The sequence below is a fragment of the Thalassophryne amazonica genome, chromosome 13 (genome assembly GCF_902500255.1).
Source record: "Thalassophryne amazonica chromosome 13, fThaAma1.1, whole genome shotgun sequence".
NCBI classification, from domain to species: Eukaryota; Metazoa; Chordata; class Actinopteri; order Batrachoidiformes; family Batrachoididae; genus Thalassophryne; species Thalassophryne amazonica.
Window position 1 is genome coordinate 48,190,471 of NC_047115.1, and position 13,765 is coordinate 48,204,235.

Genomic DNA, 13,765 nt, shown 5'->3' on the forward strand with positions numbered 1-13,765 from the left:
GGTGACAGCTGTCAAGAGATAATGAGTGACAGCTGTCACCCCCGGCTGTGTCCGTGGCGGCAGCGCCCTCTCGTGCCTGAAGCCCGCACTTCAGGCAGGGCGCCCTCTGGTGGTGGGCCAGCAGTACCTCCTCTTCTGGCGGCCCACACAACAATCGATGGCACATAATTGTGGGTGTGATTTGTTGTTGGATTACATTACCCTTTTTGATTAAAAAAAATCTATATAAAAATGGACTTGCGTTTGACTTCTTTTGATGGCCGCAAAAATTCTTGAAAGGGTAGTTGTAAAACAGCTAACTGATCATCTGCAGAGGAATGGTCTATTTGAAGAGTTTCAGTCAGGTTTTAGAATTCATCATAGTACAGAAACAGCATTAGTGAAGGTTACAAATGATCTTCTTATGGCCTCGGACAGTGGACTCATCTCTGTGCTTGTTCTGTTAGATCTCAGTGCTGCTTTTGATACTGTTGACCATAAAATTTTATTACAGAGATTAGAGCATGCCATAGGTATTAAAGGCACTGCGCTGCGGTGGTTTGAATCATATTTGTCTAATAGATTACAATTTGTTCATGTAAATGGGGAATCTTCTTCACAGACTAAAGTTAATTATGGAGTTCCACAAGGTTCTGTGCTAGGACCAATTTTATTCACTTTATACATGCTTCCCTTAGGCAGTATTATTAGACGGTATTGCTTAAATTTTCATTGTTACGCAGATGATACCCAGCTTTATCTATCCATGAAGCCAGAGGACACACACCAATTAGCTAAACTGCAGGATTGTCTTACAGACATAAAGACATGGATGACCTCTAATTTCCTGCTTTTAAACTCAGATAAAACTGAAGTTATTGTACTTGGCCCCACAAATCTTAGAAACATGGTGTCTAACCAGATCCTTACTCTGGATGGCATTACCCTGACCTCTAGTAATACTGTGAGAAATCTTGGAGTCATTTTTGATCAGGATATGTCATTCAAAGTGCATATTAAACAAATATGTAGGACTGCTTTTTTGCATTTACGCAATATCTCTAAAATCAGAAAGGTCTTGTCTCAGAGTGATGCTGAAAAACTAATTCATGCATTTATTTCCTCTAGGCTGGACTATTGTAATTCATTATTATCAGGTTGTCCTAAAAGTTCCCTAAAAAGCCTTCAGTTAATTCAAAATGCTGCAGCTAGAGTACTGACGGGGACTAGAAGGAGAGAGCATATCTCACCCATATTGGCCTCTCTTCATTGGCTTCCTGTTAATTCTAGAATAGAATTTAAAATTCTTCTTCTTACTTATAAGGTTTTGAATAATCAGGTCCCATCTTATCTTAGGGACCTCGTAGTACCATATTACCCCAATAGAGCGCTTCGCTCTCAGACTGCAGGCTTACTTGTAGTTCCTAGGGTTTGTAAGAGTAGAATGGGAGGCAGAGCCTTCAGCTTTCAGGCTCCTCTCCTGTGGAACCAGCTCCCAATTCAGATCAGGGAGACAGACACCCTCTCTACTTTTAAGATTAGGCTTAAAACTTTCCTTTTTGCTAAAGCTTATAGTTAGGGCTGGATCAGGTGACCCTGAACCATCCCTTAGTTATGCTGCTATAGACGTAGACTGCTGGGGGGTTCCCATGATGCACTGTTTCTTTTTCTTTTTGCTCTGTATGCACCACTCTGCATTTAATCATTAGTGATCGATCTCTGCTCCCCTCCACAGCATGTCTTTTTCCTGGTTCTCTCCCTCAGCCCCAACCAGTCCCAGCAGAAGACTGCCCCTCCCTGAGCCTGGTTCTGCTGGAGGTTTCTTCCTGTTAAAAGGGAGTTTTTCCTTCCCACTGTAGCCAAGTGCTTGCTCACAGGGGGTCGTTTTGACCGTTGGGGTTTTACATAATTATTGTATGGCCTTGCCTTACAATATAAAGCGCCTTGGGGCAACTGTTTGTTGTGATTTGGCGCTATATAAAAAAAATTGATTGATTGATTGATTGATTTCATGCGGCTGGTTTGAATTTTTTTCCCCCTGGTGCGTAGCGAGTGGTGACGCCATTTTTGTTGTTTATAACAGGCGACTTGAACCAGACTCCCCTTTCCCCTGCACACATAAAGATCATGGGTCGCTCAAAGACGCTGTTAATAAACCAATTGCTTCCACTAAATATAGGTCAGCTAACTTCAATACAGCTAATATTTTATCGAATAAAACACAGTATTTGTAAACCCTAAAATCATGTTTGCTTCTGTCTGCGCTTATAAAATAATCAATTAAGTGAAACTGAAACAGACAAGGGAACTGGGATGCAGTCAAGCCAGAGAAAATGCACAAATGAGATTATTAAAATTATTTTCCATGTGTATTTTTATTTCTTAATATTTCTTGTTTAATACTTTCTGTACTGTGAATCAACTGTTGAATGGAAACTACGTTTTTTGTTGTTGTTGAATTACTTACCATATTTAATATATCTGGGCTGTCACCAGACACCCCCCCCACCAGAACACACACGCACGCGCACACATGCACACACACACACACACACCATGAATCTAACATTGTCAGTTGTGGCTGAGGGTCCCGGATTCCGGTCACTCTCCAGCACAGTGCGCTGCTGGAACAGCTGACTGCTGTGTACTGCAACTCAGCTGGTGAACACGCAATGCACATGTGCGGGCGGGCGCTCATGTCCTCATGACATGAGGACCGACCAGCATCTGAGCGCACGGTATGGCGCAAAGCTGGCCAGGCAGGCTGATGTCACTTCCACCACATGAATTGCAATTTACATGACAAACAGAAAGAGTGGAAACTAAATAAAACAAATAAGGGTAAAGGTGTGAACTCATTCACATATATACCTACTGAATTTTCATGTGTGATCGCTTTGCTCATATGCTTTGCTGTGGACATATGACGCCTGTCAGCTGACCGCCAACTATCAGCTGGACCGGACTATGCACGGAAGGTGTTTAATTAAAAATACAGACATCAGACAGATGCAGGACAAAAATAATAATACATACATAAAATTAAAATCACAGAACAAAGGAACAGAGAGTGAGCCTCTTTTTCTGTGACCTGACGAGGTCCGCAAACAAAGGTGGATGTGTCTCTGCAACGTGCAGCTGTTCAGATATCTGTGCTCACAAGTCACAGCTGGAGAACACATGTAGTGGCTTGTAGAATATGACATTGCATAACTTCACCGTGAGGCATGGAATTCGGCATGCTGTCCTCACATGGAAATTAAAACACATATCGCTTTAGCTGACCACTGCTTCAGCTGACAGACGTGTCAGTGTACTGCAACGCTGGTGAATATCATGCCATGGTGAAAATCACAGTGAGGCACGTATCACTGCAGGATTTCCCCACATTGTAATAATTAAAACACATATCACATTTGCAATTCGACCACCAGCGGAACACTGTGCGCTGGACATGCCATGCCGGCTGATGTCTTCATGAGACAGGTGCTGGCTCTTCATGACACGGGAGCCAGCTATTCATGAGACAAGAGCCCGCTGAGGTCTTCATGAGAGGAGCACATCAGGGTGTTGTTCATTCAGCTGCTCCCGGTGTTGTTCGGGGTCGCCACAGCGGATACAGCCTGATCCGCATTGGTAATTGTCACAAGTTTTACGCCGGATGCCCTTCCTGATGCAACTCCAGTTTTACCCAGAGAAACACACACAGCCGCTGGTGTTCCAAAGAGGTCTCCCATTCAAGTGCTAACCAGATCCTGCTCTGATTAGCTTCTGAGATCTGACAGGATCAGGCTGACACAGAGCAGAGGAGCACATCAGGTAATTCATGTAAAACATAAAAGGGAGAACAGTAATCCACATCATTTCAATACTTCCTGGTGTACATCTAGGCAGAGGCTAAGTCTGCTATTTATAACAGGAATTATTATAAATTGTTTTTTTTTTGTTTTTTGTTTTTTTTTGCTCCCCTGCTGTGTGCACGACCTTCCACGTGCTCACCCTGTGTTTGTGCGCGGAAACTCGAGCGTGCATAAAACCATCGCCGTGGTATCGTGCACGCCTGTCTGACCTCTGTGTGTCCCTCTCAACAGCAGGTGGAATGTTTTGCAGTTCTCCATTTCATTTTTTGTTCGCAGATTTTTTTTCCTTGTTTCTGCATCTGTTGCCCAACATCATGTTATGTGTGAAGGGGCCCTAAAAATTTTGTTGAGTTGTGCCCACCACTTCTGCTCCATAACCACCAAAGTAAAGGCACATAAGAAAAAAAGAGATGTGATGTTATGATGGGATAAATCTGTCCTGGCTGGTAAGTTACTTAGTTGTGATCCTGTCACATTTCTATCTGATGTCTCCAACTTGATTGTAAGTTACTTAGTTGTGATCCTGTCACATTTCTATCTGATGCCTTCAGTTTGCTTGAAAGTTTCTTAGTTGTGATCCTGTCACATTTCTATCTGATGCCTTCAATTTGCTTGTAAGCTACTTAGTTGTGATCCTGTCATACATCCATCTGATGCCTCCAACTTGCTTGTAAGTTACTTAGTGGTGATCCGATCACATTTTGTTGTGATGCCTCCAACTTGCTGGCAAGTTAGTTGTGATCCTGTCACATTTCCATCTGATGCTTCCAATTTGCTTGTAAGTTTATTCATTGTGATCCTGTCACATTTCTATCTGATGCCTCCAACTTGCTTGTAAGTTACCTAGTAGTGATCCGGTCCCATTTCTATCTGATGCCTCCAATTTGCTTTTAAGTTTCTTAGTTCTGATCCTGTCACATTTCTATCTGATGCCTCCAACTTGCTTGTAAGTTACTTAGTGGTGAGCCTGTCACATTTCTTTGTGATGCCTCCAACTTGTTTCTTAGTTGCAATCCTGGGGTTCTGGTGGAACTTTAGGAAAAAGTTAATTCCTGTGTGTTATTTTCGGTGGTAAGCATCCGACATTCAAAATGATGTCATTCAGAAGAAGGAAAATGTTACAGTTCTTTGGCTGGCCCATTTAAGATGGCTCCTAAAGGCAGCACATTCCCTTACAAGCACATATTAAAATGCCAAAATTTAGAGGAGAAATGAACACGTTGACAGTCTGGTACAAAAACATGGTTTTGGTCCTTATAGCTTGTTTTCCCCTCCATGACAACTGTACTGCTCGCCATAAAGTTATGCATAATTAGAGGTGTGGTTGTTCTGAGTGAAAGCTAGTCTGGCCTGCTGTGTGGAGTTAAGAGCTCCTGTGGCAGCTAGTGAGGGACCATGACTGTCATTTCTAAACATTTTATGACAAATATCTGTAATAATATGACTTGTTGTGTGGTTAACAGTTCATGCAAGATGCCTGTGCTTCAGTATATCTGTTGAAATACTGTTGAAGATCTCATCTTGTTTGGATTTTTGGATGCTAATGGCATCAGCACTTTTAACAGCTATTGGTAGCTTGATGACATTAGGTCCAATTAATCCAGAAGTACTTAGTAGAGGTCATACATTTTAATAAGCAAAAATTATGACCCAGTCAGTATCCATGATTTCATAAACACTCAAAATAAGGTTAGCCGATTAGCTTAGCTTGATCAATAACTGGAAAATTGGGGCATGCTGGGGTTTCATTTGTTCCTCTCAGGTCATGCACATTCTCACCCATTCTCCACCTCTTTAGCTACTTATGGGTTTGTCATGACGTACATATGGGTTTGGCTGAGTACACACTGTCAACATGGCAACATCCAAAGGGGCAATTATTGGGCTTCAAAATGTCTTTTCTGGGTCTCGAGAAAAACCTATGGGTGACAGCCGGAGGGCCTTCCTCAATTATGTAAATTCTGCATAGGTCCAAGCTTCTTATATTTTTGTGTAATAAATTACACAGTATTTCATGGGAATGTGCATCTTAGACCTGGTAGCTAAGAAGGAACCTGACTTGTGGACATCAAAAACTGCACAAGAAGCCTTCGTTCTCCTTGAAGTCATGATAACTCTTTACAATGTTTTTCCTTGGTGTTAGCACAAGATGAACCAGTGTGTCACAGTGTGTGCTTTATATGTAGCCAAATGTGCCCCAGTTTCCCAAAATTTTCCCAGTTAATCATTCAAAAGCTAACAGAAGTGGTTCTATTAATTTATGGAATGCTCTGGAATCTCCCATCGTGTTTAAAGAGACATTCATCTTGGTGCGTCCACATCCAATGAAAATTTTACATTGTGAATAAAAACTGCCATAAATTTATCTTACAACTGCTACATTTAAATTAATTTATACAGAAATAAAATAGACATACTACTAAGTTAGCACATATTTCTTGATAAAATGGAATACATGCAGCAGCATAAAATTTGCTTATCTGAATCACGATAACTATAAAGAGTATGTGCATTTCAGTTTGGGGAGTGGATTTATGGAATAGATTATAAGGAGTGACAGAGAGCACACTTTAAAATGTATGCAGATTAGGAGGGTTTATGCTGAGAGACTGGTTTATATACCTTATTTTGAGAAGTATAAGTCACTTTTTTGTTTACAAGTTTGAAAGGTCACGTGACTTAAGCCCCCGTCACACATAGCAAGAATGTGCAGGAACCAGCCCGACATGGCAAATATTTCCTTAATTGGACACAGTCGGGAGGGAAAGAGGCCTGGTCAGCAGTGTCAGAACGCATTAAGATTACCTTGTGTACACCAGCACGATGGCATCCAAAGCATATGTAGACAACAGGTAGATGACACAGACTGCAGTCAGACAACCATAAAAGGCGCTGAAGACTGCCCGATGTCCAAATGTCTGGATGGCAAACACGGGACCGGAGTGGGAGGGAGTGCTGTGTTCCTCCCTTCGCACAGTCCCTGCCAGTACTGAACATCGGCGTACAACCAAAGTATGGACCGGACTCACGCCATATGTGTCAAAGCTGGCATGGTGCGGTCACTCAATCAGTCATGCAACCACATCTGCGCTTGTCCTCCACTTCCCAGCGTTACTGACCTCACATGCGTGTGCACACAGAGTAGGTGCTGGACTGATGACATGATTGCTGGGTGTGTGTGCATATGTGTGTGTTTATAATGAGCAGCTATGCATGCACATGCGGCATGTGTGTGCGTGGAGGGCACACGTGTGCACCGTTGCCAGCTACTAGACACTGCTGGCAGTGGGCCATGCTATCCCATACATGAGACGTAGCCATCCATCCATCCATCCATCCATTTTCTTCCGCTTTATCCAGAGTCAGGTCGCGGGGGCAGCAGCTCAAGCAAAGCCGCCCAGACCTCCCGATCCACACACACCTCCCCCAGCACCTCCGGGGGGACCCCAAGGCGTTCCCAAGCCAGCAGAGAGATGTAATCCTTCCAGCGTGTCCTGGGTCTTCCCCGGGGCCTCCTCCCAATGGGAGGTGCCCGGAACACCTCTCCAGCGAGGCGTCCAGGGGGCATCCGGAAAAGATGCCCGAGCCACCTCAACTGTCTCCTTTCGACGTGGAGGAGCAGCGGCTCGACTCCGAGCTCCTCCCGAGTGACCGAGCTCCTCACCCTATCTCTAAGGGAGCGCCCAGCCACCCTGTAGAGGAAACTCATCTCGGCCGCTTGTACTCGCGATCTCGTTCTTTCAGTCATGAGACAAATCTCATGACCATAGGTGAGGATCGGAACGTAGATCGATCGGTAAATCGAGAGCTCTGCCCCCCTACTCAGCTCTCTCTTCACCACGACGGTCCAATACAGCGACTGCATCACTGCAGACGCTGCACCGATCCATCTATCGATCTCATGCTCCATCCGTCCCTCACTCGTGAACAAGACCCTGAGATACTTAAACTCCTCCACTTGAGGCAAGGACACTCCACCGACCTGAAGAGGGCAAAGCACCTTCTTCCGGTCGAGAACCATGGCCTCAGATTTGGAGGTGCTGATTTTCATCCCGGACGCCTCACACTCGGCTGCAAACCGCCCCAGTGTACGCTGAAGGTCCTGATTTGACAAAGCCAACAGAACCACATCGTCCGCAAACAGCAGAGACGAGATTCTGTGGTTCACAAACCAGACCCCCTCTACACCCTGGCCACGCCTAGAAATTCTGTCCATAAAAATAATGAACAGAACCGGTGACAAAGGGCAGCCCTGGCGGAGGCCAACGTGCACTGGAAACAGGTTTGACTTACTACCGGCAATGCGAACCAAGCTCCTGCTGCGGTCGTACAGGGACCAGATAGCCCTTAGCAAAGGACCCCGGACCCCGTACTCCCGGAGCACTCCCCACAGGGTGCCCTGAGGGACACGGTCGAATGCCTTCTCCAGATCCACAAAACACATGTGGACTGGTTGGGTGAACTCCCATGAACCCTCGAGCACCCGATGGAGCGTGTAGAGCTGGTCCAGTGTGCTGCGACCAGGATGAAAACCACACTGCTCCTCCTGAATCCGAGGTTCGACCATCGGTTGAATTCTCCTCTCCAGTACTCTGGAATAGACCTTACCGGGGAGGCTGAGGAGTGTGATCCCCCTATAGTTGGAACACACCCTCCGGTCCCCCTTCTTAAACCACCACCCCGGTCTGCAAATCCAGAGGCACTGTCCCCGATCGCCACGCGATGTTGCAGAGGCGTGTCAGCCAAGACAGTCCCACAACATCCAGAGACTTAAGGTACTCAGGATGGATTTCATCCACCCCAGGAGCCTTGCCACCGAGGAGCTTTCTAACCACCTCGGTGACTTCTGCCTGGGTAATGGATGAGTCCGCCTCTGGGTCCCCAGTCTCTGCCTCCTCTTCGGAAGACGTGACGATGGGATTGAGGAGATCCTCAAAGTACTCCTTCCACCACCCAACAACATCCTCAGTCAGGGTCAACAGCTCCCCACTCACACCATAAACAGTGCCGGTGGAGAGCTGCTTCCGCCTCCTGATGCGTCGGACGGTTTGCCAGAATCTCTTCGAGGCCGACCGATAGTCCTCCTCCATAGCCTCCCCGAACTCCTCCCAGACCCGAGTTTTGCCTCTGCGACCGCACGGGCTGCGGCACGCTTGGCCTGCCGGTACCTGTCAGCTGCCTCTGGGGTCCCACCTACCAACAAAGATAAGTAGGACTCCTTCTTCAGCTTGACGGCATCCCTTACTTCCGGTGTCCACCACCGGGTTCGGGGATTGCTGCCGCGACAGGCACCAGAGACCTTGCGACCACAGCTAAGAGCGGCTGCATCAGCAATGGAGGTGGAGAACATGGTCCACTCGGATTCCATTTCATTTTCATTTTCAGGAATATCAATTCCTGAAAATGAAAAAGAAATTTGGAGAATCTCTCTTGAGATGTGTGGCAATGTCATCACAAACTTCAGTGTGCGTGTTTCAGCTTTAATCCAAAGAAGAGGAGTGTGGATTGAACATGTCATCAATTACTGAACTGTGTGGAAAACAAGAGACAAAGTGGGAAATCTTTGGTATTAAATGTTAAGAATCCAAGAAAATATGCATGTTACCTATAGTAAAATTTGGAGGTGGTTCCATCATGCTGTGGGGCTGTGTGGCCAGTGCAGGTACTGGGAATCTTGTTAATGTTGAGGGTCACATGGATTCCAGTCAATATCAGCACATTTTTGAGAACACCGTTCATGAATCAGTGATAAAGTTGAAGTTGAGCTGGGGCTGGATCTTTCAACAAGACAATTCCCCTAAACACTGCTCAAAATCGACTAAGGCATTCATGCAGAGGGACAAGTACAATGTTCTAGAATGGCCATTTCAGTCCCCAGACCTGAATATTATTGAAATTCTGTGGTGTGATTTTAAGCGGGCTGTCCATGCTCGGAAACCAACAAACCCGAGATGTTTTGTAAAGAAGAATGGTCCAAAATACCTTCAACCAGAATCCAGACTCTCACTGGAAGCTATAGCAAGCATTTAGAGGCTGTTATTTCTGCAAAAGGAGGATCTACTAAATATTGATGTATTTTTTTTTTCTGTTGGGGTGCCCAAATTTATGCACCTGCCTAATTTTGTTTAAAGAATTATTGCACACTTTCTGTAAATTCTATAAACTTCATTTCACTTCTCAAATATCACTGTGTTTATCTGCTATATGATATATTTAACTGAAATTGCTGATCCAAACAACCAATGATTTATAAAGGAAAATCATGGAAATCATCGGGGTGCCCAAAGTTTTACATACAACTGTAGATTGGTTTCACCACCACATTACTAAATGAAAATAAAAACTTCAGCACCCTGTGTAGTCTGTGCACAGGGGGTATGCACTGCCCCTCCAATGCCTTTCATTTGAAGTCATTGCTTCTGTCCACATACACTCAACAAAAATATAAACGCAACACTTTTGGTTTTGCTCCCATTTTGTATGAGATGAACTCAAAGATCTAAAACTTTTTCCACATACACAATATCACCATTTCCCTCAAATATTGATCACAAACCAGTCTAAATCTGTGATAGTGAGCACTTCTCCTTTGCTGAGATAATCCATCCCACCTCACAGGTGTGCCATATCAAGATGCTGATTAGACACCATGATTAGTGCACAGGTGTGCCTTAGACTGCCCACAATAAAAGGCCACTCTGAAAGGTGCAGTTTTATCACACAGCGCAATGCCACAGATGTCGCAAGATTTGAGGGAGCGTGCAATTGGCATGCTGACAGCAGGAATGTCAACCAGAGCTGTTGCTCGTGTATTGAATGTCATTTCTCTACCATAAGCCGTCTCCAAAGGCGTTTCAGAGAATTTGGCAGTACATCCAACCAGCCTCACAACCGCAGACCACGTGTAACCACACCAGCCCAGGACCTCCACATCCAGCATGTTCACCTCCAAGATCGTCTGAGACCAGCCACTCGAACAGCTGCTGAAACAATCGGTTTGCATAACCAAAGAATTTCTGCACAAACTGTCAGAAACCGTCTCAGGGAAGTTCATCTGCATACTCGTCGTCCTCATCGGGGTCTCGACCTGACTCCAGTTCGTCGTCGTAACCGACTTGAGTGGGCAAATGCTCACATTCGCTGGCATTTGGCACGTTGGAGAGGTGTTCTCTTCACGGATGAATCCCGGTTCACACTGTCCAGGGCAGATGACAGACAGCGTGTGTGGCGTCGTGTGGGTGAGCGGTTTTCTGATGTCAATGTTGTGGATCGAGTGGCCCATGGTGGTGGTGGGGTTATGGTATGAGCAGGCATCTGTTATAGACGAAGAACACAGGTGCATTTTATTGATGGCATTTTGAATGCACAGAGATACCGTGACGAGATCCTGAGGCCCATTGTTGTGCCATACATCCAAGAACATCACCTCATGTTGCAGCAGGATAATGCACGGCCCCATGTTGCAAGGATCTGTACACAATTCTTGGAAGCTGAAAATGTCCCAGTTCTTGCATGGCTGGCATACTCACCGGACATGTCAGCCATTGAGCATGTTTGGGATGCTCTGGACCGGCGTATACGACAGCGTGTACCAGTTTCTGCCAATATCCAGCAACTTCACACAGCCATTTTATGAGGAGTGGACCAACATTCCACAGGCCACAATTGACAACCTGATCAACTCTATGCGAAGGAGATGTGTTGCACTGCATGAGGCAAATGGTGGTCACACAAGATACTAACTGGTATCCCCCCAATAAAACAAAACTGCACCTTTCAGAGTGGCCTTTTATTGTGGGCAGTCTAAGGCACATCTGTGCACTAATCATGGTGTCTAATCAGCATCTTGATATGGCACACCTGTGAGGTGGGATGGATTATCTCAGCAAAGGAGAAGTGCTCACTATCACAGATTTAGACTGGTTTGTGAACAATATTTGAGGGAAATGGTGATATTGTGTATGTGAAAAAAGTTTAGATCTTTGAGTTCATCTCATACAAAATGGGAGCAAAACCAAAAGTGTTGCGTTTATATTTTTGTTGAGTGTAATTGCCCAACAGCACATAATTGCCCATCTGAATGGAATGTTAATGACAAACGACATAGCCAACAACAATCAACACAATCAGGATAGAAGTGGTTGTCCTTCAGCAGGAACTACTCTGCATCATTCTGTTTCTCAATTTCACCAGGTCCCGATTCCTGGATAGAGGTGTTCGACAAATATGCCAGCATACCAAAGCAAATAAAGCCATGAAATAAATAAAAACACTGATATGTCAGTGCAGTGTACTTGCTCAGTTAATTCCACTGCAGTGCAAAACCAATATCTGATGGGTGCTATGGGAACACAGTATACAAATACACAAGTACACAAATAATTTTCTCATTGCATTGTTGTGAAACGACAGTTACAGCCCCTTGAACATCCACTGTTGAGCCACTTATGGAGTCACTTTGAAATGACTGTTGAAAACCGCATGACTGAGAGAGTAAAGAACCAAGCATCCTACCGTCGTTACAAAGTGGTCCATCAAATGTCGTCATACTGCAGTCACAGCTGAAGCCCTCCCACTGCTGGAGACACACACCCTGGTTGGTGCAGGAGTCCTCTTGGCATGTTGTGCTTGGACCTGAATGTAGAGATGCACAATGAGTGAGTGAGCAGACTGTTATAGTGTGTGGCGACGCAGTGTGCAGTTCAACTCAACACTGTAATCAAATGTCATATAGCCATAAAAACACAAGTTGTCTTCAAACAGAAGTGGACACAGTTGGACAAATATGATCTAAACACTTTAACATTAATTACAAACTTTGCTCTGCTCTGCCATTTACAAATACATTAAAAAGCTCGATATTATAAAATGTGGCCAAGTGGTCTTCTCAATCCAGTATTACTTAAAAAAAACAAACAAACAAAAAAAAACAACTGTTAAATACACAGAGAATACCAAAGAATAATATGAACAGGAATATGACTTTTAAATGATCCGGACACTAGACTTAGCATTTTATTTCACAAAAGTAAAAAATTTTAATGTCACACATTTAAGGAGAACTCCACACATCTTCCACCTGGGCCTGATTCTTTTTTATTATGTTTTTTTTTTTGGAGGGGGGGGGTTACATTTTCATTTGGGAGAAAATAGATTTTAAGTCTTCCAGTATAGAGATTGAACACTAATACCGTCACAGGTTAAACAGCTATAGAGTGTAATGTATGGGGTTTGGTACCTATCACTGAGAAGGATGACTGTCCAAATACAACATCCACAAACATTCCTTTGATTTATTGATTTATTTATATATCATATTTCTAATCATTTTATTTTATTAAAAAGTGCAACATTACTCTTTGTTAAGCATAACATGATTACAAGTGATCACCTCAAAATATGCTCATACTGGTGTTGCAGACTGAATGCCCCCCCCCCCCCCCCCCCCTAAAATTGGAACAAATGGATTAATGTGATTATTAACCATCAGATGATAAGGTAAAACCTCATAAATCACTCTAAGGTCAGTTTTAAGCAGAAACGAGGCCATTTTAAGCATAAATGAGGCAATACTCTGTGATGCTTTGAAATGACTGACACGCAGTGAACGCATCAGCTAACAGCTCGTGTAGCCGCTGCGGTCTGATCCCTTCCTCTGTCTTTTATGATGAAATAATGCTGAATTATGTGGAAATGATTGTTGTACAAAAGCTTCAGATATCTGTCGCTGAGATAGATGATGACTGGAGTGCAGTTTGAAGCAGAAAAAAGGTGTTAATCCTTGAATCGCGTGATCGGGGGACCGCTCGGTCTGCGACACCGGCTATGAATCCAGAGGAGGGAACTTGCACAAGCAAAAAGTACAACTGTGCCTTATCCATTTGTTTAAAGAGGAATTGGAGAAATACAAGTTCAACATGTATTCA

The 13,765-nt window shown here is 44.3% G+C and overlaps 1 protein-coding gene across 6 annotated transcripts in view; it reads right to left on the minus strand.

Annotated features, from left to right (window-relative positions):
• Positions 1–13,765, minus strand: part of LOC117523030 (neurexin-1a-like) — a 976,202-nt gene that overhangs the window by 444,229 nt on the left and 518,208 nt on the right. For all 6 annotated transcript variants that reach the window (XM_034184449.1, XM_034184443.1, XM_034184445.1 and 3 more), the window contains one exon: positions 12,354–12,473. In XM_034184449.1, the coding sequence (XP_034040340.1) occupies positions 12,354–12,473 (120 nt within the window). The remainder of the gene's footprint in view (positions 1–12,353; positions 12,474–13,765) is intronic.